This window comes from Melanostigma gelatinosum (genome assembly GCF_949748355.1).
Source record: "Melanostigma gelatinosum genome assembly, chromosome: 3".
NCBI lineage: Eukaryota > Metazoa > Chordata > Actinopteri > Perciformes > Zoarcidae > Melanostigma > Melanostigma gelatinosum.
In genome coordinates, this window is record NC_136636.1 from 24,674,230 (window position 1) to 24,701,913 (window position 27,684).

A 27,684-nucleotide genomic window follows, 5' to 3' on the forward strand; every position below is an offset into this window, starting at 1 on the left:
TTGTATCCACTCTGTCTAAACATTGGTGCCTCTAGCTTTCCTGTCAAATCTACCACTCTGTCTTTGAATTTGGGCATTCCACCTTTGTATCCCTCTTCTATCCCACTCTGATCTATAGTTGGAATTTTGGTGAACTTGGTGAAACATTGGTTGAACATCTTGGTTGAACATTTTGGTTGAAACAAACTTTGGTGAAATTAACTTTGGTTGACCGACTGTTGGTCTCAGGTGTATGGTTACCTGGTCTGTCTTTCTCAATGGAATCTCCTCTCTCATGCTCTCTCTCTCTCTCTCTCTCTCTCTCTCTCTCTCTCTCTCTCTCTCTCTCTCTCTCTCTCATGCTCTCGCTCTCGCTCGCTCTCTCTCTCTCTCTCTCTAAGTACACAAACATTTATAATTCACTATTTGTAAGAAAAGGACATCTCCAATTATTGAAACTGTTCCAAAACTGGTACAAAACCGCTACATACATTATATTCATTATTATTTAAATTATTTTCCATATAAACATCCATTGTTTGAATTATTCAGTGTATATAAGTGTTTTGTTGTTAAACCTGTTCCTACTGAAATAAAATACAGACATCTATCAGGAGGAACTGCATTTATTTGGAGCGGCTGCTTCCTGTCTGCAGACCCAACGTTCTTCGGAAGCATTCATCTACTCATCTACATTCATCTACTCATCAACATAGTGTTGTTAAGTTATTCTCTGCTGGTGTAAGTGCAAACAGTTTAGGATCAGAACAGATCATAGCTGATATTGGACAACTGGTTGTGTGTTAAATATTTAAATTATGTATTCTGTGTTCTATTTAAATCTTTACATATTACACAAAGCTTTGAAATTAACTGAATTTATTCTTTGTAGTGCGTCAGCCTTAAATTGTTCATACATTCTGGTTCTTACAATATTAATACTGTTACCTTAGTAAGTAGCTATACATTTAGGCATTTTGAAATCTGACTGAAGTCTTTACAGTTTAAATTAACCAGTTCAAGTGTACTGTGTTACTACAATAAAGATTTATTGAGATTTAGGTTGCTTGCAATCATAAATAGTATTGGAAGTAGCATTTCCACAGATTTCTTTGAGACGCATCTTTAACATATTAAATACAATCTGTTCCTTTAGTACACAGTCCCTTATTGACGTATACAGACCAAATATAGACCTGATCACACTATTGAAATCAGTGTGTAGAAAGGCTTTGTACACACTGGATCTAAATGGATTCTTTGATTTTGTTTTTAAACAACTTCCTGACAGAACAACGTCGTTGCAGCAGCCTGTCTATCACAAGATATCCACCCCTAAAGCATACCCTGCTTTATGGTTTATTTGAATATTTTTTAAATGGGACCATATTTTATTAAATGAAAATCATGCTGTTTGGAAGAACACTTGAAACTAGTGATTGAGACCATAAACTCATGTTTACAATATTTACTGAGGGAATAAATCAAGTTTTCCATCTATACAATCAGAATTATTTCTTCAACCAGAGGAGTCGCCCCCTGATTGCTATTGGAAAGAATGCAGCCTGAACGCACTTCCACATTGGCTTCACCATTGAGAGGTTCAAAGCTCGATGCCCCTCCCCCCACCATACAACTTATTCCGTGAAAAGTCTAACTAACATGTGCTAAATGGCTAAATCTGGTAGCAGTTATTTAGCTTGCTGGCTTAAGAGGTCTTAAAAAGTGACATCGTGAAATTAAAGCACAGTCATAGGGGAAAACTGATTTGGGGAGAAAAGGGGATTTCTTTTTAGCTTAAAAATAAAAGTGATGAAATAACATTTCGCAATGAGTAGAGTAATTATATTTTCTTAAATGATTTCACAATTATTATTATTTTTCGGATATATTTTGCACAATTTCTCCTTTAAGTTTATTCATAACTATTTTTGGGGCTCCATTATGTCCGATGAAAAAAGCAAGGAAGGCAGAATGGAAGGAACTTAAATCAAAAGGTAATTCCCACTTTCTTTCTTGTAATGCCTAATCCACTAAGGTTGAGCTGCAGTGAATCCTCATTAACATTGAGACGTGTTGACAGAATCTGTAGCTTCTACGGCGTTTGGATCTATTTTACACAGTCTCCTTTGGACGGAGGCCAATACAAGCATTATATGAAAAGTACTGAGGTTCAGGAATTAGTAGAGGCTTTTAGGGTTGCCTCACTAACTGTGTTGGCCTGAGTTCTAAGAGGTGGGGGGGGCTCTTGAAGAAGATTATTCACGTTAAGTGATTTGACTCCTTAATTTTGTATAGAAACCCCATAAACCTCCAGTTACTACTCAATATGTTGCTTCACAATTCAAACTACAGCCAGGAGTCAGAAGGGGGAGCTGCAGTGAGTGGAGCACCCGTTCCCAGTCATGTCTCAAGGACACTTTTCAGCTGAGTCACTGTCCTTGTGTGTGCGTGTGTGAGGACATGGTCGCAATAAGTATTCTGCGCAGGCTTATGTGACATCATATCGTGAGAACCAATGAGTACGGTGAAGCCAAAGACATGTTTGACCTTCTATCTATTCCTGTGCCGGTACTTGGCAAATAGGAAAGACAAAAACAGACACATGAGTGACGTATTGAACTCGGACAGACTGAAGAAGTCCATCGGCCGACAGTTAGTGGCAGAGGTGAGCGTTTCCTCCCATCAAGGGTCATAAACTTCCAGGCAGCAGCAGCACCACGTGCTGGTGACAGGTGCAGCACCTGCTGCTGCTCAGAGTGCGTCACCCACTTACAGTGAGGACATCGCGAGCAGGGGAAAGGAGGAGCTATCAAAGAGGCGGAGAGCACAACCGCATTCTCCTCTGAACTGATCCCAAAAAAAAGAAACGGGGAGAAAGAGGGGAAACTGTATCAGACTCTTCTTTCTTCAGTCTGACCACCTTGCTTGCACACAAAAACACACACGTCTCCAGCATCGTCCCACACACTGTCCTCCGTCTTGTCCCCCCCTCCACTACGGAGCACCGTCACGACTCATCTCTCCGTCTGGAATCAGAGGGCAACCTTGGCGACAGTTGCCCTATCGCTGCTGACAAGCCTTTGACATCACACTGTCCACTGGCGTTAACTCAGCACAGCTGGCCCCGGCCCGGACCAACGGTCAAAATGAGGAAGGGGTTCCAGAGTGGTGAAGCTTACACGGGGCATCAGCCCGGTGGCGAGGAGAGAGGGAGGGAGGTGTGCGGGGAGAAGGAGCAGCGGCACAGGAGGGCCGAGAAGAAGCTGCTGGCCTTCTGGATGTCCTTGTCCCACAGGACCTGGACACTCTTCAGGCCCCGCGAGAGACCGGGCTTCCAGCGCTCCGCCTCGGCCGCTCGGCTGCTGAAGAGTGAGGCATGAGGAGGGAAAGAGTGTGTGTGTGTATGTGTGTCTGTGTGTGTGGAGGTCTGTCAGTAGCAGAGTGTCAGAAGAGGCCTCACAGACCTGCTGTCAAGTGGACCCGTGTGTGTGTGTGTCTGTCTTAATATGTGTGTGTGATCCATTTAAGTGGAGGAGAGCAGCTTCCTCCACTAATTCTACCATTTATGTTGCTGCCCCGCCAGAGCTGGAGTCACAGATGAAGGGCAAAACAAGCTTGTCCTCACATTTATTGAGAACCACCAGCTGTGACGTTTTGAAGACAACTAGGGAAGAATCTTCCTCTCCGCCTCGATAGTGTTCCCTATGTCAAAATGGATTGACAATCTCAAATCAGCTTGACGGATTCACCAAAAACAAAGGCTTGGGGGCTGATTTTGGCGGCGGGGATCGGCCATGGTGGTGACCCATCTCGCTCTGGAGCTGCGTTTCCAAGGGAAGAAGCTGAGGGGCTTCACGTGCAGACTGACCCGCTCAGATCCTGCTGCCGTTCCTGGTGTCCGGCCTGGGCATGGTGGTGGCCGAGATAGTCATGGATGCAGTGCAAGTATGTGGGGAGAAAAGAAAAGTGTGTCTGTGCATGTGAGTTTACATGGTTGTACCAACATTAGTTTTCGGTTTTCTTTGTTCGATGCATGACCGGTATATTTGATTCTGAACAATGAATATGATAGGTGTTGGTTTATGATCACCCCTTCCCATAGGTACAGTCTTTCAGTTACCCTCCAGGCAGGGGCAGGCGAAGGGTGAATGTGATGCTGTCTAATGTGATGTTGTCTAATAGTAGGGGTGTAACGGTTCACAAAATCCACGGTTGGGTTCGGTACGATACAGTGGAGCCACGGTTCGGTACGTTTCGGTACAGTAGAAAACTATAAATGCCAGAGAAATGTACTTGATTTAAAAATATATTTATTCATTACAACTAACATCATAAAGTTATTCTTTGACTTTGAACAATGATGGAACTATACCTGAGTGACCCATCTTCTGGGGTGTCTTCTTAGCAACACAAGCATAAAAAACAAAAACTGCTCCTTAATGTTATGTAGTATTGTTACTTACATCTTGTATTATTACTTACATCTTGTATTATTACTTACATCTTGTATTGTTACTTACATCTTGTATTGTTACTTACATCTTGTATTGTTACTTACATCTTGTATTGTTACTTACATCTTGCAAAAGAGATTTTTAATCTCAATGGGACTACCTGGTTAAATAAAGGTTTTAAAATAATTATTTTCTTTTCTTTTTTTCTTTATTCAAAGGTATTGTTCGGTTCGTCATGCGTACCGAACTGTGAGCCTCGTACCGAACGGTTCAATACGAATACACGTATTGTTACACCCCTATCTAATAGTTATGGAAGATTCTTACCAAAAAAATACAAAACAGGCGCTTGAGAAATAAAAGAGAAGTCACAAAAGTACGGATATAAAGATGAGAGGATATGTATCTTTTGAGTTTCCTAGCCTTTGGCTAAAAACTATGAAATTGAAGTCTGATCATCTCTGGCCTTTTCATTCACAGAGAAGACATGACTGAAACAACAGAGCCTACAGGACGCAGCCGGGCACACAGCAGTATCAGAAAGAGTGTCAGATCAGATAGATCAGAGCCACCTCGTAGCTCTCTCCCTGTTTAACCTCTTGTAAATACCTCACCAGCATGACATGACTGACGGTGAATTATGCAGCGGGTCAGCCAGTCGCTAGTCAAAGCATAGAGAGCTGTCAGCTTGAGTTCCATGGGTGGAAGTACGGGCACTTATCAAATCAATCGGCACGCACATGGTCAAACAACTTACAAATACTCTGCTGCATGTGAGAGGCGGCGTGAAACGTGATTAGCCATTTGGAGCATGTTTCAATTCATAGGCACCTACTATATATAACATTAATACTGTCATTTCTCATAAATAAACAACAATCAAAGTCAAAGTTTTTTAAATATAACAACCGTAGCTGTTATTTTTTCATGTGTGACAGATGTGATTGGGTAAACTCAAGCAAACAACCGGGTAAAAGGTACTTTTAGATAGCAAATGACAATGTTACAATGCTTTTTTCATATTTTTGTGAAGTCAGGAGAAAAGTATAACTAAATGCGTATTGTTCATAAACTATAAAGAATATAAATAAACTATAAAAAATGAATAATTTCTTATTTTCTTTGGTATTGTTGTCATGTACAGATATGCAATGATGATTGCTGGATAACATGTATGTTGATGTTGGCCAATGTCAAGTCTCTATTTGATCACGTAAAGAGACGATATGACATGGTAGCTCGTCCTGATAGCTCTCTACCCAATACAATAGCCGAAGGAACTCATTCAACTGTAAAATCCTATATATATATATATACACAGTATATATACATATATATACAGTATATATACATTTTGTTTTTTCTTTGTCTTGGATTTTACATATATATATTTGCCCCAGTGTGTGTGTGTGTGTGTGTGTGTGTGTGTGGGAACAGAAGGTGCATTAAAAGACCGCTGTGGTGTCTTTCAGGTGTTCAAGGAGATCTCAGAGGTGTTTATTTTGGTGCCGGCCCTGGTGGAATCTGGAGATGACATTGGCATCCAGACTGTCAACAGCAGTGAGTGGAAACTCACGCACACATGCACAGAACACACACACACACATGTGCAGAACACACACTCTCACACATGTACAGAACACACAGTCACACACACACCATCAGGCAGAAAATATATTGAATATTGAACTGAGTCACTGAGTGAATATTTACTCAAGTGGCAGCCAGTCAGAATCCATTTTTTTATTTTTTGCTAAATTCCACTTCCCAGTTAATTATGAAAATATAATAATTTTGCTTACATTTAGTCTGCATTTCTTTTTTTATTTAAATTATTATTATTTTTAGCCCAGACCAAGGTGTCCCAGCCGTCCCCACTGTCCTAACCGTCCTAGGTAGGCCGACTTTTTTGCACACATAGCAAAATTGTGCCTTTTACGTTTGGGTTTTGCTTTTAAAACAATGGATAAATTGTTAACAGACACCTGTATCTGTTCAGTGATTAAATTATTTTCATTACTATTTAAGTATTCTGTAAGTAATAGAAGATCACTGTGTCCCAACCAACTCCACTCACAATTAGTGACTCGTCCTTGATAATGCGGTGCTACCATTCTGTCTCCCAGATTTTAACACCAGTTCCACACAAAACACGAAGAACCATAAGCTTAACGAAGCAAGAGAGAGATGTAACTTCAGCATCCGTCGATAATGATTCATTATCGGTAGCACAGCGAGCAACCTCCTGACTGCAGCCCGAGAGGTAATTGCTCATTAGCTGTGCACCCTGTCGACCAATCAGAGCATTTGTCAGGGTTACTCTGATGTGATGTTGACAAGCGGTGGGAAATACATTTGCACAGTGACACTTGAAAACAACTACCCGTTTCCGTCCACGGGCCAGATGCATGAGGCTCAGCAGCAGTGGAGGATGGTGCTCTGTAATCTGGCTCTGATTCAGGTGACTCTCCATCCTGTTGATAACTCACTCCATCACGGCTTCAAGACAATTCAATTCAATCCAAGAAGCTTTGCTGGCATGATAAGATCATCCTCTCACTTCATCAATGCATCTCAGCCAATTAAACACACTAGATGACAGTTGGAGATGGTGTCCAAATGGTAGCTATGATAAGTTAATGGAGCACAAAGAAAAAACATAATTAGGCCGATTCTTCCATTGCCAGCTAGAATTTCAAGCAAATTACTGTAGTTAGCTAAAACACATGCAAATATAATAGCCGACTGCGTAACATTCTGATATATAAACCACTATAACACATGTTGCATACTGTCAAAATGCTTTAGTTAAGCAATTAAGTTAGCTTGAAACGGACATTTGGACCAAATACTTGCTGTATCATTCGGCATATTAGGTGTCTGTATTCCCCCCCCCCCCCCATATTCCATATGTCACATTCCTCCTGTCTGTAGCCTCAGTTTTTATGGGTTCAGCAGCTTATAAAAACTTAGTTCTGGGTGCTTTACCCTGTTGGTTGTGCATCCCACCACACAACAGCTTTTAGGCACCTTTCTGTTGTCTGAAAAGTGACAAGGAGGCACCTTCACGCAATACAAAGTCACTGGAGAACAGTGGCGAGCCGTGCATTTTATACCTGGGCCTTCAGTGCTGTCCGACTACAGTTCCATCTCCTAATAACCTCATTATGGCGCCACAGCTACGGTTATTATTTGTACCGTTCGTACAAATCCTTTTCCATGCTGGTTCAGGGCTGCTAGCTGTGCGGTTGACCGACCCTGTCCAGCTTTTCCTGAAATTCCTTCGCCAGAAATCCGTTTCTCCTCCTTCAGCCATTGAGTGTTAAAAAAACAAAGCTGGGTAAAAACAAACAACACTAAAAATGTCATGCCAATGTCATAACTTCTTACATATCTTTCAACTTCAACTGTTACTACTAATACGAACTTCTGCAAGCTGCTTCAGCTTCAGCACAGTCACGCTAGCCCACTGACCAATCACGGCGCACGTTAATGCTGAGCCAGCTGCATGTTAATGCTGACGTACTTGTAGGCCAGCTAGCAGGCTCTGGCACGTCAAAGAATACGCCCAGCATGTCAAACTAAAGATCTGATTGGTTGAAGACAATGACAATCAACAATATCGTCCCCATTCACTTAATAAATATCCAATAAAATATAAGTGTAAGTTCATGAACTTAATTTTATATTAAGTAGGCCAGGGATTCCCAAAGTGGGGTGCGCGAGCTGCCTCTAGGGGGTGCGCGAGAGGAAAAGTGTAATGGCGGTCTGATGGTGTAATAATATTAAATATAAAACAAAAATGTAATTTTAATTTTAAAACTGTCAGGTGGGACATCTGAAGCTATCAGTCGTAAAAGAGGAGAGGGACAGAGAGAGAGAGAGGAATCGGAGGCGAGGGGAACGGAGAGGTGCATTGGGGAGAGACCGGGAGAAGAAATCGAGCCAGAGTCAGAGGAAGATGAGACGGCGCAGACTGGGAAAAAAAGAGGAAATATGATGAAAAGTATCTGTGTCTGGGCTTCACTTGGATTGGCAACGCAGATTGCCCAAAGCCACAGTGTGTGGTGTGCAGTGAGGTTCTGGCTAACAGTCTGAAGCTCTTATTTACGTCGCCACCTGAACACCAAGCATGCCAGTGCAAGTCAAAAGCCCCTTACATTGTTTATATCGAAATTGGAGGAGTTACAAAACAGCCAAAAACAACTGCAGTCTCATTCATGTGTTGGGTCTATAAATGACGCACTACGGGCTTCATATCTGGTTACAGAATAGCGAGAAAGGGGCTACCGCACACAATCGCCGAAGACGTGAGCTTGCCAGCTGCCAGAGAGATGGTAGAATGTATGATTGGGGAGAAAGAAGCAAAAAAGTTGGACATGATCCCGGTGTCCAACAACACTGTGTCGCGCCGCATCGATGCTTTGTCCGAAGACATCCTGGCTACATTAGTCGGTCATTAATTGTAAATTAAATGTGATAATCTGCCTCTGAGCCTGTGCGTGTGTGCTCGCATCCGTATTGCTCTTTAAAAGTGACGCCTTGTGTCACTGAAAGTTATTGAAACTTTGTTGCAGTGTTTCAGGGCGTTTTCACACCTTCAGTTTGTTTGCTTTGTTCTGATTCAGGGATTAATATGATACAATGTTGCAGTTGCTCCTTTGTTCGGTTTGTGTTCACACTGCAACATTTAACAGCGGACTAAATCTTGTAAACAAATGCCACGCGCGAGCAAACTGTTCTCTCATTGGTCCGATTTCAACAGAGGCTCTGTTGCTTCTTTTTTTTAAAATTATTATTAAGGGCCAGTGTTTACATTGTTTGACAGTGATTGGTACGCTAGCCGGTTAAAAGGAAGCAGGAAGAGATTGTGTGCCCTTGTTTTATGTAACATTTTAGGGTTATGGTGGCTGAGCCAAGTTTCCTCTTTCTTTCAGTCACTTCTAAAACAAATGCACACGCTAGCCAGATCAAGACTTTTACACTACAAGGCGTTGGTGCTCATGGGAAATGTGGTCTTCATTTGTGAAAAAAAGGACTACCACCTTTGTCCACAAGGGGTCGCCAAAATCAACACAAAAGGAGAATTCCTTGGAGTTGCTCTAAACTCTCTATTTATCATATATAAGCAGTGCATAAAAAGCAATGGAGGACTACTTAAATACAAGTTGCATACTGTCAAAGTGCTTCAGCCTATCTTTCAGAAATATAGTTTGTTACCATCCATCCATCCATTTTCCTCCGCTTATCTGGGGTCGGGTCGCGGTGGCAGCAGGCCAAGCAGGCTGACCCAGGCTTCCCTCTCCCCCGCACATTTTCCAGCTCATACTGGGGGATCCCGAGGCCTTCCCAGGCCAGCTGGGACCGTTAAATAACAATATAAAACTGACAGAGTCCACTCAGCACAATCAGTCATTTTAGTTTAAGTATTTTTTATTATTTATTTTTACTTGAATACTATTTTAAATGCAGGACTTTTACTTGTTATCGTATTTTGGAATAGTATTTTTCAATTGTGATATTACTATTTTTACCTGTACTCAGTTGAGAACTTACTCAGACATGATCCTTATTTTAGAGGCCTCGAGTGATGAAATTAGGACGATAGCTCTGATTAATTTTGCCTCAAGTAAATATTATTGTGGATATAATCCCCTTAATTAAAGGGGAAACAATTTGTGAAATTTTTCTGCATGCTTTGAGCAAAGAAATAAACGCGGACATGTTTTCCTGAAGGAGTAAGCAGAGCTGGGATTTGGGGTTGTGGTTTCAACCGCCTTAATCTTTTGAAGAATGACATTTAAGCTTCATAATTAGCTTAATTATCAGTAATGTCAACTGGAAATTGTCGGAGCATGCGGACGCCCGGCAGCTAATCCCATTAGTATTTAAAAGGGCCTCAATTTGAGCTATTAATCAATCATGAAGTATTAAAGTGCTGCTGAAGTTGAGCAGTCCCCCCCATCAGAGGAAGCTCAGAGAGGTGTATAGGGCCAGATCTTTACTGACAGAAGTTAGCTGCCCACAAAGCAGCATACTAAGTAGAGAGCAATAACAATGGTCTTTACATCAACCACAAGCCTGATCAGAATGCCAACTATGCATTCACTGGCTCCCGTTGCATCTCTGCCAGCCCCAGTTCTACCCAAACACTCCTGCATGGATTTGCCACCCCAGTACAGGAAGCGCATTTGCATTCCAATTCAGCGCTCTTCCCTCTTGGCCTGTTGACCAGAAACCACTAGTGGAAGAAGAATTCACATCCTTTGCCGAAGTAAAAGTAGAAGAAACATCGTCTGAAAATACTCCCTTACAAGTATAACAATACACGTTTGCTGTATTTACTCAGAATGTCTTCTTATATATGTTATATTGTTATAGTACGTTCTATTATACCGTTCTTATGACGAACAAATACATAGCATTTTAGTGTTGTAGTTCGTCAATCGGGAACCATTTTTACATACCTGATATACTACTGAGTAGATTGTAGTATGGCATCATATCATGTAAGTGTATCATATGTTTTTCTTCATATAAAATGTTAGCAAAGTGACTTAGTAGCTCCAGCTGCCGGATAAATGTAGTACAGTAAAAAGTACACTATTTCCCTCTGAAATGTAGTTGTGTAGATGTATGAAGTAGCAGAACGTGGGAATGCTAAAGTAAATTGCTTCAGTTCCTTTCTACTGTAGAACAATACTTAAGTACATGTACTTTCCTGCACTGCTAGAAGCACTGGTTTTGTCTAAATGATCCATGTGCTTCAAGTTTCTGCGAGCCAAGAGGTTTTGTTCTGCTCCTAATGAAACCAGCCTGAGGGGCGAGCACAACATCCAGACTGCTTTTTCCAAGCCTTCAGAGGACAAATAGAAAAGTCCCCTGGGACGCTGTGGTTAGGGATAGCTGCTGAATAGATATCAAGCTAAATTGCTGTTTGGACAGTGAATCATTTTTCCAAGACTGTTTACCCTGATATTCTACAGTGACGTCTCAGCCTCTCGTATGACACATCAGCAAATACAAAAAACAAAAAAAGCATGTTGTAAAAATAATAAACATATTATTAGCTGGAACATATTTCGATTTTTTTTTTTTGTCTTGGACAACAAGGCCACTTATTCCACCCTCCACACTGCCATGTTCAGTTCAATCTTCCCAGCTCTTATTAAATGTTCATTATGGAGCTGATCAGTGCTACACTTTTCCATGTCTGTGCAGGTGTAGGGGGAAATCTGGTGGCCATCCAGGCCAGCAGGATGTCCACCTACCTCCACTACTGGAGTGTTCCTGGAGCTCTTCCATTTATAATGAGTGAGAACTGTCCTGGACCCTGTGCTACCCTCTGCTCCTCAGGTAAGACAAAGAAAACAATACACGTAAAGGTGCAGTGTGCAGGTGTAGCCCTTCACCAGGAATTTGGAATCAAGAAATAATCACCAAGTCAAGTGTGTTGACAGTATTATTAATGCCACATGAATCAATATTTTTTATATTCATGAATGAAATGAAAGCTGCAACACTGTCTGCAGCTCTCCTGGACTTTTTTAGTCAGTTTTAGCTAATTGTTTTGTTTCCAGCAGCAAACTTTAGCAAACTAGCTCCACATAAAATATGCTACATGCAGAGCACTAGCTACATAAAGCTAACGGCTAGCTGGGTAATAATGTAGCGTAACATTTAGCAGCTAACAGTATTTCTCCCAAGGAGTTGGTGGAGACCAAAATAGAGCTAAACAGAGAATGAACGTTAATCAGGAGGCCCGAGTGGCCAAAATAAAAAATATATATATTTATATTTTTTCAAAGAGGGCCAGATTTGATAATGTGAAAATGCCCAAGGGCCAACAGTCCCTGCTGACATTATTTTAAACAATACAAGTAGCCTATACATACATTGTTATTTCATAATTTTATTTTCAATGACAGCAAATAGCAATGTGAACAAATCTCAACAACTAGTCTGCCTTTCTTTCACATCTTGAAAGTCAGATAACACAAAGAACAAGCCATCTAAAAGCTATTTACATAGAAACCGATCAATATTCTCACCTCAAGACAATCTTAAATATGACTTAGTGAGGGTGATGAAAAGTTCTCACATTTAAGTTCAACACACATGAAACAGGCTAACGAAAAAAATCAAGTTGTCTCTTAGTATCTGATGATCGCTCTTCAGTGTTACGAGCCAGGCAAACATTAGCAAACTGTCTTCTTCTCGGTGCAATTATGTTTTCTGCTATTTTCATAACACCGTCTTTGATAAACTCACCTTCCGTAAAAGGTTTCTCATGTTTAGCAATTACCACGGCCACTTGTAGCTTACTTTGATGATGTTTTCATGTGAAAAGCACCGCTCGTCGTGTCTCTTTACATTATATTCCTTAAACAAGGCAACAGTCTCATGACAAATTAGGCAGACACAGTTGTTTTGGTTTTCGGTGAAAAAATATTGCGATCTCCACCTCTCCTGGAATCGGTGGCCCTCATTATCCACTTTCCTTTTTTACTTGCCGTAGACATGACAGTTCAAGGGTCAGAGTAAATTTCAAACAGACAGACAGTTACAGAGTGGTGCTGCCACCATGAGGTAAAAAGAGGTATTGCATGTTGAATTTGTATGATTTATTCATTCCGTTTTGACTGTGCTGGCAGGCCATAAATAATGCATTTTAAGACAGACGGTGCGGGCTATATAAAATCTGACCTCGGGCCGTTATTGGCCCGCGGGCCGAACTTTGGATATGCCTGCTTTAAAGGAATAGTTTGACATTTTGGGAAATGCGCTTATTCGCTCGAGAGATAGATCGATACCACTCTCGTGTCTTTGCGGTAAATACTACGCTACAGCCAGTAGCCGCTTAGCTTAGCATAAAGACAGGAAACAGGGGGAAGCTAGCTAGCCTGGCTCTGTTCAAGTGCAGTTTGTGTGAACTTAATTAAAAGACGCTGGTAGACAGATTTTGTTAAAAACTAGCCGATCACAATTAATTTGAAAAAAGGCATTAGCAATGTTACTCATAGTACCCCTTAACTGACACCAGCATACAGCAAACAACCTTGAGTGCTTCTAAGAAACACAAGAACATATCTTCAGAACTGATAGGACATATACAGCTCGTTACTTCTCTTTCTATGTTTATCAAGATGTGAACTCCAAATCAGCCAGAGTCCTGATACTTCTCATGGTCCCGGGTCACCTCCTCTTCCTGTACATCATCCACTTCCTGCAGGGAGGCCATACTGCCATGACGCCACCTTCATCGCCTGCTACCTGTCTGCAGCTCTGCTTCAGGTCGGATGAACCGGTAAAGGTTTTGTTGCTCATTCTGCTCGAAAAAAGTTTTAGTTTCAAGTTTTACACCAATCTCAGATTACGCTCATTGAAAACACATCCATCCTTCGTCACTATCCAGGCGATGGCTGTGGCGAAGGGGCCTGGATCCAGACAACTTCTCCATCCCCTACCTCACAGCTCTGGGTGACCTGCTGGGGACAGGTTTCTTGGCTCTGAGTGAGATCCAGACTGATTATGGCGGTCAGTTCTACTGGGACTGGAGTTTGACAGACACACGGTGCTGCCCACCCTGACTGTACTGTTCCCTATATGCAAGTGGCTGAAACACACTTGCAAAGCTCACTGGATATAAGAAGGAAAGTGAGGGTTAATGAACACATGAGGCGTATGGCGTTATATTTGTGCCTCAACACTGAGCGTCCAAATGGGACAGAAACCTATTTTTTTATAAGCACATACATTTTATTTTGTTGACAGATTAATGCACAAAGAATAATGTAATTTGACCAAACAAAGACATATTCTGTGCTCAATAAATGCATTTGTCTGTTTGCTGTAACAGTATAAGGGCACAGTAGGCTATAGCCTCTCACTCATTCCCCGCTCTGTGTCCTCTCAAACCCCTTGGACACCTGCTGTGTCTCTCCCAACATCTCTGCTCAAGGTAGCCTCAACCGGACAGAGCGTTACTGTGTGTGTCCCAAGAGCAGGTAAAGGCAAATTCAGCTAGCTAGCTTACAGCTAAAGTACAGTTTGGACATATAGCGCTGCAGGGATGACGTATTTTTGTAGGCTAACCCGGAAGTTAGCATCGTGCCGGTTCCCTCCACAAAAAGCCAATGAGATTTGTCCATTAGATATGTGATTATTGCAGGAAATAGGCTCTGTGGCTAGCACAGTTTATGATACTAACACGTTTTGTTCAACAAGACCACTTTTATGGTTTCTGAAGCATGAATGCAAATGCTAGAAGTAAAAAACTAATGTTAGGCTACAAACAACCTACACGTATGCATGACTTCACCTCATAACCACTAGGCACTAGTTTGAATATTTATAAAATGCTGCTCGTATGCTAGTCTACCAGTGGCGGCTGGTCAATAGAGGGCCATGGGGCATGGCCCCACCATGAGCCACAAAAAAAAAGAAAAAAAAAAAAAATTATAATAATCATAAATGATACAAATTGTGAATATTTGTGTTTTTGAACAATGGAATGTACCCAGTAATGTGTGTAAAGTATGATATCTGCGCAAAATATATGCTTTTCCTGCTCTTCCTCTCTGCCTGTGTGCTCTCTGTCTGTGTGCACGACACTCTGAGAACGCGCAGCTTGGGGGGCCTGATCGTTTTGGCCCAAAAGAGGCGGGTCTATGAAGCAGTTTAGCCAATTGCTGATTCAATATATAAATGAGTGACATGCAATTTAGCCAATCAGCGCCCTCAAATAGATTCAGCTTGGGGCCAGAACGATCAGGCCCCCCTCGCTGCGCGTTCTCGTCAGGAGAAGACTCTACAGGCGCCCGCGCCAGCGCGAGCACTCCTCCTCCAAGACCCGTTTGAGAGGAGAACTTTGGCGGAGATTCTGCAGCCAAAGAGATATCAGATCAGCCTGACCTCACAATCAGACAGCAGACTCGCGGGAAAGGGAAGCAGTACATGCGAAGCTTCTGTACTAGCTGTACACCAGACAGGTTTGGCTAGCTGGATGACATCATGCTAATCATTTATTTAGCTTTTTAAAACAACGGGGACGGATCCAGCACGGACAGTTACGGGAGTGAGGGATGAGGAGGTAAGGAAACATGAGAACACCAGGACACACATGGAGAACTCTGTCAAGCTACATATTAGACAAAGTGAACATCTTTTATTCTACATAGTTGTCCTCAGTCTCATCTGCTTAACTTGGTCATGGAGGCATCAACATGTAATAGAGATGTTAAATTAACAGTGAAAACTCATCATAGCTTAATTTAACATCAGTATTCATAATTATACTTCATGTTTACTTCTCCTGATCTTTACCTCCTATAACAAGGTCCATAGGGGCATCTCAATAAATGAACATGTTATATTATATAAGTGTTATTTACTGATTGTTTTCGTGTTGGAATACATGTTAAATATTTAACTGCCAAGTAATAATAATAATGCATTAAATCATACTGGGATGTTTGCTGAAATTGATAGGATGGCCCTACCTCGGACATTTTCCACCAACCGCCACTGTAGTCTACCTAGCTATCTTGATAGGTTAATAAGCTAGCTGACAGATGGATGGCAGCTAAGCAGTCGCTAACTAAGTTAGCTGCCTAACCTCGTATTTGCCAGCTACTCAGCAAAGGCATTATAATCAATGTTTCTTTTATTTTTTGAAAAAGTGCTCTTAAATGTTTGGACTTACCAGCACAACGGCATGTACAAGATGTAAGGTTGAGAGTAATAGCTAGCTGACATGCTAATTACTATAAACCAGCTGATAGCATGCCATTCAAATAAGATAAGGCACACTGACCAACAGTCAAAAGTAATACATTACATTTTTTTAATTAAAAAAGGTACAGATGTTTCTTGCAGAGGAAATTAGTAAAACAGGTCAGATTTATTTTGTCTGAAAATAATTTCTCTGCAAAATAGAACTTATGTGTTTGAAAAAAAAACGTTTTTCTCTGCTAACAACGTACTGTAGATGTGGGAATGAACAAAGAGAAGTGGAAACAATGTGGCTCAAAATAGAAAGAGTTGGACTTATTTTGCACTCACACAGCTCCCGGTGGTCTGTAGTTGTACTGATCATTGGGGTCGCACTGGTCTCAATACCACGCAGCATGACTCTGTAGACACAACACCCACCTAAAATAGACACAAGTAGGAATACCATAGAACCACTGTATTGGTAGCTGTTGACACATCTGTACACCTATTGTCAGCTCTTAATGTTGGATCGCAAATGATTGTATTAGGCAATAACTACATATAACTGAGTGTAAATGTATATGAACACAAATTAAATGCTGGTAGATGTTATCTTGTTTATTTAAGTTTGTGCCTTCAGACCGTGATAAGCCTTCAGTTTGCCGTTGCCAAATTTCTACTGGTATTTATTGTTTGTGCAGCACAGTGCCACCGAATATAGCCTGTTGTACTTAACTGTCTCCATGTTAGTATGTGTTACAGGTATTGACAATATTTCTTTGTGCTCTTTTTGTGAACAAGTGATTTAGTATGCATCTCTCTGTATGGGGCATTTTCAATTGTTTGATATGCACTTTTAGAAAAACGATTGTCTTTTCTGATCATGAAATAGCATCCAAAGATGGTAACAAATCCAGTTTCGCAGCGACATCAAGCTTATGATGTCGCTGCGGAAATGGAATTGTTACCATCTTTGGATGCTATTTTATGATCAGATAAGACATTTGTAAGAACATTTGTAAGAACTTCTAGAAGGCAGCTTTGCAGCTATGATTTGTAAATGAAATAAAAGACTGACATGTACGTCGCAATTGCTGTATTCTGAAGGATATCTGCACAGAGTGTCAAGCATCAGGAATGCTGCCTTCAAAACGTATCACCGCTCCAATATTCAAACCAGTAAACAAACTCTCGCTGAAATGCATTTATTTGAAAATTGTGAGAGAAACTATGGATCTATTTTGGTTTGTCTGACTTTGTGGAGTCAGCAGCAACAGAATAAATAAAGACAATGTCATTGTTACACGAAAATCTCTTCCTACAGCACAAAAAAAAAGAAACAGTCACAGTTTACAAAAGTTGTCCTCGTCTGCTGAGGTCGAAAATAAGGCCCACGATCAGAGGCACGTACGTTGGGAGACATCCGCTGTCTGAACACGATGTTAATACTTTCATTCAGCTACTGCGGATTACATTTGTCGTGTGAAGTACACTTTTGAAACTGCAGATGGCGAAATTTAATTAAACGGTATTTCACACTTTCAAAGGCAGTGACCGACATCCGCTGTCTCACCATTTACAGGAAAATATAATTTGCCTTTTTCCGGCAACAAGTGTCGCTTTGTGATGAAATGTCCTCTCCTGTTTGTATCTTCTGCAGAGGTTTTTCAGTCTGTAAAAATCAATTTACTTTGGAGCTCTAAGCAGTATACATCTTCAACAGTATCAGCAGTGTCAGTAATAAGGCCCGCACTGAGAAACAGCTCCAAAACTGTACTTTTAGAAGTCCAGTCCGTGGATGAGCGATGTCCCAGCCTCATCTAAACGTGAGGTAGGCTGGTATTGAGTAGTTGAAGAGCAGGAAGTCCATGCGATAGAGGTTGTACAGCTTCTTCTGGTAGAAGGGGCTGATGTTGTGGAATAACTGGGCCGCCATGTCTCCGGTAGTCCTGGTGCTCTTGGATGAGGCGGGGAAGCTGACCTGGTCCTCCACCCCGGCCAGCTGTAGCACGTAGCGGGAGTCCTGCTCCAGCGTCTCGTATTTACCCACCACGTCGTAGTGGATGAGGCAGGGGTGGCACAGCGAGTGCACCCGCTCCCAGTGCTCGTTGAAGGGCTCCTCGCGCTGAGTCGCCGGGTCCACGAGGTAATACACAAACTCCTCGAAGGCGACGTCGTTCCCTCTCTCCAGAGCCTCCGGCTGTGGGTCCGGCCTGTGCCGCCGCACAATCTTTGTGCCGTATCGTTTATGAAAGGCGGTATTGTAGCTCCGCGTGAATTTGTTGCGGTACGCGGACACCAGCCGCTCGAAGGGCTCGCGCACAAAGACGAACTTCAGGTAGGAGCGCAGGCGCTGGTTGATCTGCGAGGTGGAGTACTCCGACAGGGTGCGCAGGTTTCCCGGGATGTGGGCCTCGTTGGCGGGGATCGCCAGTGGGTCTCGGAGGGACCCGGTGACCCCCGTCAGAACCATGAGCACCCGCTTCCAGTTGGTGCAGGCCACTTTGGGCACGTAGCAGTACAGCAAGCCGTGCTGGTCGTCCACGATGACGTGCTTCAGGTCCTCGGGGATGAGGACTCTGCGTTTGCGGGTGTAGGAGCGGCAGGCTTCTTCCAACACCTCCCGTCGGCCCTGATGGATCGCCTGTACTGCTGACTCCACCTACAGGAAAAAGGAAAATAAGAATTAAACAGGAAGTAGTAATTATCAGTAACAAAACCTGAATCTACTTTTAAAGGAAAATTCCTTTAAACTTGCATTCTCCCTAATGGCCAGCAGGGGGCGACTCCTCTGGTTGCAAAAATATGAGAAAATGACTCTACTTCTCTCTTGATTTATTACCTCAGTAAACATTGTAAACATGAGTTTATGGTCTTAATCTCTAGTTTCAAGTATTCTTCAATACAGCATGATGTTCATTTAGTAGGTTATGGTCCATTTAGAGTCAAATAGACCAGTGATTCTCAACTGGTGGGTCGCGACCCAAAAGTGGGTCGCGGACCCGTTTTCAGTGGGTCGCGGGCCTTTGCCTGACAAAAAAAAAAGAAAAAAAAGTGATTTTATTTTGAAGGTCATTTTTTAATTATTCCAGCATTTACAGCACTTGTTCAGCGGTGCAGGGAAAACACCGACCAATGCGTTGTGAATCACATCAAGCTCATCCAATCAAATATGGGTATTCTGACAAGTTTCCTGACTTGAGTGAGATGTACACACACCGTGACACACGGGGGAGAGATGAGGACATATGAGCAGAGCAGGACTGTTTATTGAGGTGTGAGATGTGAAAGTCAAATCATAGAATGATCTCCAAAAGAGAGAAATGGCCAGAGAGACCAGAGTCATTAGACTCTGAAGAATTCACCTATATGAGTCTGTCCAGTCAAACACTAATTTCTCTTATTAGAAGACGAGAAAAATATAATATGATGGCTTTTTCACTTCACCCTGAATGAACTGAATTTAAAGCTGCAGGGCAATTCAGTGAAACTTGTTTTGCTAAATTGAATTTCGTTAAGTAATTTATTCTTTAATCCAGCCGTTATTTTACTTGAAATGAGAAGAACATTTATTCATGTATTTCTATGTATTATTTATAATCCATCCAGATAAATTTGAAAAATGAGAATAATATTTGTTAAAATATAATTGATGTGTACTTTCTTTATTTGATTTGACAGTTTACTACACAGAGACGTTACTACGACTAGACTTCTTGAATATAGATATACCCAAATTATGTATAATTTGGGTCGTGGGTCCCGGCTTGTCATTAAGGGGTGATGGTGGGTCCTGCAGCCAGACTAGTTGAGAACCACTGAAATAGACCATAAAGCAGGGTATGCTTTAGGGAGGGGCTACCTTGTGATTGAGAGGTCGCTGCTGCTACCAGAGCCGTGTACGGCTTCTCTACATCACTCCTTTGCAGTCCAAATATGATAACTTGATATGATATATGATAATAATCACTGGTTGCAACAAACCAAGATGGCGAAGGGAAAAATCGAAGACAGTGACGGCCAAAATGCCCAACTCAAGGCTTCAAACAACAGTCCACAAACCAATGAGTGACGTCACGACGGCTTTGTCCACTTCTTATATACAGACTTTGAGTGCATCTCAGGCTTGGAACACAGGGAGCTGTTGTCTGGCCTCTCTTAAAAGTGCTACACCCACTTAGCATTGCACCATTGTCTTTTTTATTCCACATTTTATTCTTCCTGATAACAACATGCGGCCTACATTAACCGTAATGCAACTGAACCGCTGAGAGTTCAATCGGAGATCCTGGTGTGTTGTGCTGATAGCGGCTAATGTAGCCTGGAGCCGCTAGCTTCAGAGATGAGGAGCATGCTACAGAGGTCTGGTAATCTCACGTCTTTTTAACTCCACACCCCAAAATCTTTTGTAATCTCAAGCCCGAACCAACGCCGACATCACTTGAGGCAATTCATCTGACTTCACACAGCTCCCTATGGAGACACTAAGGGCTTTATACGACTTTTTAACATATGCAGCAGTACTCCCCAAGACGTGTTGTAAGAAATTTGAGCAAAAAACTGTAGTTAGTAGATATAATAAAAGTGTTTAATAATTCATAATTAATAATTCATAATTTGTCATAATCATAAGGGTTTTGGGAATGCATAAATAAGATAAACATAAAGTGATGTAGGAATAGTAGCTAAAAGACATGAAGCTTCTGCCAAGTTGCAGAAGTTTAACTTTCATACTGAAGGATTATTATAGACGGGATTAAACAATAACTGACAATCATTGAATGTGTTAGAAACTCAGGGCAAGAGAGTTATGGAGACAGGCGTTGCAGTGCGTAGAGAAGTTAGCCAATAGCAATTGAGATAGACGGAAGGGGAGGAGTCGCGAACGAATGTGTGGGAGGTTTGAATTAAAGTCTTTTTCTCTCTCACGTGAATGCTCGCAGAGGACAGACGTGTTTTATACCTGAGGAGCTGAGTAGAGTTTTTTGCAAATGGGGTTTTATTGTTTTAATATTTCATAGGAGTATGTACTCCAATGTTTAACTGTAATCGTACTTGCATCAGTGGAATTAAATTCCTTATAATTGTAAACCAGTTTTGGTAGCGTTATTATTGCAGCGTGTGTCGACGGCACAAAGCAGCCGGACACGTGTGCTCTGGCCTCCACAAATTTGGCACCCCAGATGGGACACTCTTACCGGCCTCGCTGCGTGGGCTGGAGGCTGCACTGGTCAAACACACTTTCTGGGCCCACATCAATGGTACTCAGCGCCGTTTAAGAAAGTCTGTGAGGTAGCTTTTTAGGAACTTTAGGGGAAGTGTCTTTGGCTAGCGTTGCTAACAGCTAGCTCTGTGTTGCCGGTGAGGACGTTCCACGGAGGAGGCCTCGTTCCACTGAGGTAAGCTATGATTTGCAGTCTGAAGTATACTAGCATGGTGAGCAGAGGGGACTAGTCCAGTGAATACTGAGATTCAGAGCGTTTGGTAAGCTGCGCGGACTGGGAGCGTTGAATCGATAAGCGTTGATGGGCGGCAGCCCTGATGGGCCGAACTGCGTATTTTTTGGGAGTGGTGGACCAACACTGCTCGGTATAGGTAGGACCGGCGGAGTTAGACCGTCGGGGGTCGGGGATTCCTGCACTAACAGAGCCCGATGTCCGCGGACTACCTCGCCGGCCTTGCCTAGAGTTTGAGTTTTGGATGGTGTGGTTCAAAATGGAATAAAGACACTGACAAGAAGGAGCTGGTGAGCCAGGACAGCTTCGGTAGCATTTGGGAGCAGCCAGGCACTGCTGCCGGGAATCGAGTCTGCAAAAGGTAAGATTGCCGCGGGGTGCTGGGAGGCTTTTGAATGCAAGATATTAAAGGACGTTCGGGTGGGTAAAAGATAAATAAGTCCGGTAACAATTGTGTCTTGTCATGTGCGTGGTTGCCGTGTTGGCGATAGCGTTGTGGGGAGATACGATTGTGAGAACACACTGGGTGAAAGGTTGTATACGACGATCGTAGGGTCTGGTTAAACCAGAGGATTTAAGGTTATTAAAAAAACGGACATTAAGTCCAATAATACGTGTGTCTAGTCTGTGTTTTAGCAGCGTGGAAATACGTTTAAAATGATGAATAACATTGCATGATCTGTAGTCGCCGTGAGGAGCTAACGCTAGCTACGTGTAGCTCCGGTTTTGCGGTACTCTGTATGTAAAATAAAAGTATTTATAAAAGAAAATAACCGGTGGGTTGTGAGAGGAGACAGAGGCGTATGTGTGGAATTAATGTGTGGGATTTTGGTGAAACTTGTGTGTGCGTATGCTTTATTAGAAGCTCCGTTTTTGCTGTTAGCACAGCCGTTAGCATTCCCGTTAGCATATCTTCTGGCAAGTTAGAACGTCAACAGGAAGCTAGAAAAATAGTAGAATAAATGCAAAACGCCAGAAAACCAACTAGCGGCCAGGAGGAGTAACTGCTAGATCATGATAAACCTAGTGTTTAGAATCTGTAATTACATTAGTACTAAAACAGGCTGACATCTGGTGGCTTAGAGAGACAATCACAGCATGGTTTTATAATATAAGTACGCCACCCAGTGGATTAATAGATAATTTACACAATACAGTTTTTAGAGATTCATTGTCTATGACCTGTGAGCTTATATCCTGACCTTAGTTTTAATTAAGCATTATAACTTTAGTTGTTGACTTGGTTCTAATACAGCATTTTAACAAAGATTATTGGTCTCAGTTGTGCTTATTAAATTCTTGAACTTAATTGTGATTCATTAGTAAATGAGATTCTGATTGAATATTTTTGAACACAGTGATGGAATTTGAATTTAGATTTGTGATTTTGATTCTGATTTAGATGTTGAGTTTGATTTAGGAATTCTAACTTCAATTTTGGATTTGAGGTTCCTTCACATATCCAGTATTGACTAATTTTGGTACATTTACTATTTTACATCGTTCCTAAGAATCAATTTTGACACGGACGGCGCAAACATATTTGAGAGATCGTTGACCTCTCTTACACTACAGACGTATGCTAACATTTACTGCTGAACTTTGGGCAGTTTTGTGTTTGTTTTAGTCAAGGTGCGTGGTTGAGTGGATCCAGATCTGGGAAGTGGAGCAGTGGATCCCAGTTTTGGAGTCAACGGCCGCACACAATACAGCACAGAGGGTGAGTTGACTTTGATTCATGTGATGACAAGTGTGCACATTCAATACACACATTTGAACACTCCTAGGCTGCATAATGTTTACATTAACGAGGCAGAGAAGGGAAGTAGGAGAGCTGGTAAAATCCAACGGACAAGCTGAGTTTGTGCCATGGGGACATCGAGACATGGACGCACTGGAAAAGGCGTTGCCACCGCTGGCAGGTGGAGCCAATCCGTGGATCCGTGTCTTTGAAAAACTCACAGCAGCTGATAAATTGGCATTGGGAGACATCCGTGCCATGATGATCCACACCGAAGGAACAGCCAAATTGAACATTTTGGAGGTAAGTACAGGAACGACCAACAGGGGGGATGAAACCCCATTTGACAACTTTCGAGGAGTTTTCTGGTCAGCAATGCGGAGAATCTGGGCCAAAAAAACAAAAATGAACTCTCTTTCGGGACTGAAGATAAAACCAGAAGAAGAAACCCATCAGTATCTGAGGAGAGCTGAAGAAGAGTGGCAGAGGGCCACAGGGGGGAGACATGATAGCAATGAAGCCACCACTGTGGTATGGCGACACAGTGTGCAAAAGGGCCTGCCTCCACCGGTACGGACAGCGCTGGGAGAAGTAGTAGGCTTGAGCAACATGAAAGATGCCATGTGGAGGAAACACCTAACTCACTACAACCAGCGACATCTAACTGAGAAGACGAAAGGACAGGAAGACATAGAGAGAATGACGCGGCTGCTGCTGAAACTTCAAGTAGCAGAGGTCGACAGAGAAATCAGTAGAAAATTTCAGGCCAAGAAACAGATGAGAGCAGCAGAAGCCCAGCAGCAACAAAATCCAGCAGTACCAGCCTCCACGGTGGTGTACAATCAGCCCCCACCACGATGCAGAAGTGGTGCATCCAACAGAGGGAGAGGTAACGATAAAGGGGGGCATGGGGGTCTTGTAAGTAAAGGAGAGTGCTACGTATGCGGGAGAGAAGGTCATTGGCAGAGAGATTGCCCACATAAAAGAAGAGGAAGACAGCCCAATGCACCACCACAACATGCTCCGTTCCCACCACAACATCAGCAGTACCTACGACCAGGTCCATCTGGACCTCCTCCCGTGAGACATCAACAGATGCCCATGCTGTCACCAGGACCATGGGGAGGTTCAGTGTATAGCCAAGATACATAGATGGTTGCCATGTGATCTCTTACAGCAGAGATATCGTGGTGAAGGGGAGATATGGTAAGGTGTCAAACATTTTTTGTAGATCCACATTTAGAATAGTTTTCAGTAAAGGTGCTACTCACAATTTTTGAGATTTAATGACGTCATGATAAACCACAACTTTGAATTTAAATACAGCACAATCCAAGTCCTCTAACTCAGTGATAGGTCTTAGCCTAGACTTGCTAACTCTAGAAATTGAGAAATATACTGGAGCTCTAACTAACATGAGCCGAGTGTTGTTTTCTCAGGTGACAAACGCAGAAGCAGCAGCTGACGAAAGAAAGCAGGCTGACGTGTCACCAGGCAGTCTGGTGTGGATAAGAGTCCACAAGCGCAGGTGGAGTGAACCAAGGTGGACAGTCCATGGGAGGTAGTATTGGCAACCTCACATGCAGAAAAGGTAAAATGGGAGCGACTTGGCACCACCTCACTCACTGTGCAGCAGCGAAGGTAACGAGTAAGACACTCGCAGAGACAGGATTGAACATCAAACAGGAAAAATTTGAAGCCAACGACACCTCAAAAGAGGGGTTTAGACAGTACTGAAGATGACGTTTCCCCCACAGTTTAAGCGATGGCGTCCATTAGGAGACTAGGTTCAGTGGGTTATGGAAGTCTGTAATTATTTTCTTCCTGATTTCAGTAGTTTCCCTCTTAGTATGGGGAATTAACCACAGACAGGAACCAGAACACATGCATGACTACATCAAGATTCGACATTTAGCCTCAGTAGCTAATCAAACCGATCTTAGACCACGTAGAGAGGCTTCTCTGACGACACTCACCTATGAAAATGTAACTCTCACTCTTATGTTCAAAGAAGGTACAACATCAACGGTCCAGTTCGACTTCTGTGAAGTAGTTCCCTGTCCCAGGTATGAACACACCTACGGGTGGATGACCAAAACCTTGTGCATCATAACTGACCAGTGTGGGCCCGCCACACATAAGTATGGGAAGCTGTTATCGTATTATGACTGTGATGTGTACAAAGGGGGTGGGTAGATGTAATCCTTTAAGACTTACCTTAACAGACCCAAAATTGACTGACGGAGGACTTTACGTAGTACAGGGAAAGGCAACTACTGATAGTCCTGCCCCACAAGGGCTCATTAGGATTATTGTTAAGCCTGTAAAAAAGACCAGGTTCGACATACGACTGACGCAGAGAATGAGGTAAGGGGTGGAAACTGGAATGGCAGATGGGAATTTATGGTGGGTACAATATACGGCTTCAAGTCGGAGAAGTACAGATTGTATTGTGTGTTCAGGACCTAGCAACCCCTAGCAACACCAGTTCCTTCAAGATTCAGACTCCTAAGTCCTGAATTTAGTTGTATTTTAACTCTGTTTACTGATGACACTTTGCCCCTCCATCACACTTGTCAGGGGCTACACTGGGATTACCCACCTGTAGAATATAATACCCCACCTCTGTCCAAGGTTACAGAGGGTCCATTTGATTGTATAGTCTCAGATACAGCTAAGGGGCCCAATGTAGGTAGTATTATTGCAAATTATAGCAAATTGTAGCCACAGTCACAATGCTAGCGACTATCTATATAACAGTGTGTTAAGACAGACAGCACCTAGAGCTGATTTATGGTGGTGGTGTGGAGGAAGAACCATATATCCAATCCTGCCTAAAGATTGGACAGGTAGATGTGCGTTGGTGCAACTTATATTGTCATTATATATCTTGCCTGTCACTGATGCAACTTATAGAGAACTCATCTCTCCACGCCCACATGCTAACAGAAGATCCAAAAGAGATGCCGGTGGCCCGAAGGGAGCCTTTGATGACCAAGTGTACATAAGATGTCATAAGAGTGCCAAGGGGGGTGTCTAATGACTTTCAAGCCAGAAATCAAATAGCAGCAGATTTAGAATCTGTTTTCTCTCAGAGGGTGATGATTAATAAAAATGTCGATTGGATCAACTACATTTACTATAACCAACAGCGTTTTGTAAACTTCACCAGGGACGCCATATCAGGGCTGCATGCACAGCTGGCGAAGACTAGTTTTATGACCTTGCAGAACAGAATGGCATTAGATATGATTTAGCAGAGAAAGGTGGCGTTGGCCAGATGTTTGGGACTGCGTGCTGTACTTTCATTCCAAATAACACAGCTCCTGATGGATCGGTGACCAGGGCTCTGGAGGGACTGACAGCACTCAGCCAAGAGCTAGCGGAGAACTCTGGTGTCACGAATCCATTCACCGACTGGTTGGGAAGTATGTTTGGCCAGTGGAAACATACATTTTTGTCAATCGTAATTACTCTGTGTGCTGTCGTCGTAGGCCTCCTAGTTGTCTGTGGATGGGGGTTCCCTTGCATCCGTGGACTTCTACAGGGGTTTATTGCTTCACCGATGAGCCAGACACCAGTCCAGGCAACCAGTTATGTGACGAGGATGAGGACGAATTGGAGCTTCTGATGGCCACAGTCTAGATGAGGCCACCAGAGGGACTTCACGAGCGGTTCCTGACCATCCTCTCGGAGATCCTGAAGGACCTGATAAAGGCCCAGATGGACTTCTAAAACATCCGGTGAGATGTTGGAAATTTGGGAAATAGACGGATTGTTTTAGATGAGTATCTTGAGATTTTATTTTTTGTTTAATTGGGTTATAAGGGGATTTTAGGGTGTAAAGATTAAGAAATGTAATTTTGTCAAGTGTAAATGAACAGTCAAGGCTTCTCAGTATGTGTTCTCTAGCCTACAGGCTGTATCCTGATCCTGCCAGCCCCAAGACATGGAAGGCAGTGATTTTCAACGCATTCGATTTTGAAACGGACTGAACAGAAATACTTGAAATGATATCTGTATGCATGACTTGTTTGCCTCTGTTTAGATAGATAGGGAGCCTCTCCCTGGATTGAGTAGGGGGGAGGTCTCCAGGGACATTTGAATAACTAACTACATTTGAGTAGCTAACTCACAGTGAACTGTGAGTTAGGGGGGAATTGTAAGAAATTTGAGCAAAAAACTGTAGTTAGTAGATATAATAAAAGTGTTTAATAATTCATAATTAATAATTCATAATTAGTCATAATCATAAGGGTTTTGGGAATGCATAAATAAGATAAACATAAAGTGATGTAGGAATAGTAGCTAAAAGACATGAAGCTTCTGCCAAGTT

At 42.5% G+C, this 27,684-nt stretch overlaps 1 protein-coding gene and 1 pseudogene across 2 annotated transcripts in view; one reads left to right on the forward strand and one right to left on the reverse strand.

Moving 5' to 3' along the window:
• Nucleotides 1–3,128: 3,128 nt before the first annotated feature.
• LOC306797414 (solute carrier family 41 member 3-like) lies at nucleotides 3,129–14,999 on the forward strand (annotated as a pseudogene). The gene is made up of 6 exons (XR_013773153.1): nucleotides 3,129–3,356; nucleotides 3,859–3,927; nucleotides 5,909–5,996; nucleotides 11,658–11,792; nucleotides 13,583–13,730; nucleotides 13,809–14,999. The product of XR_013773153.1 is annotated as a solute carrier family 41 member 3-like (transcript).
• A 989-nt stretch (nucleotides 15,000–15,988) lies between these two features.
• The window catches only part of LOC306775885 (carbohydrate sulfotransferase 11-like), a 34,424-nt gene continuing 22,728 nt past the window's right edge, over nucleotides 15,989–27,684 (reverse strand). The window contains exon 3 of the mRNA XM_079266438.1: nucleotides 15,989–18,813. Coding sequence (XP_079122564.1) covers nucleotides 17,968–18,813 — 846 coding nt within the window. The 3' untranslated portion in view covers nucleotides 15,989–17,967. The remainder of the gene's footprint in view (nucleotides 18,814–27,684) is intronic.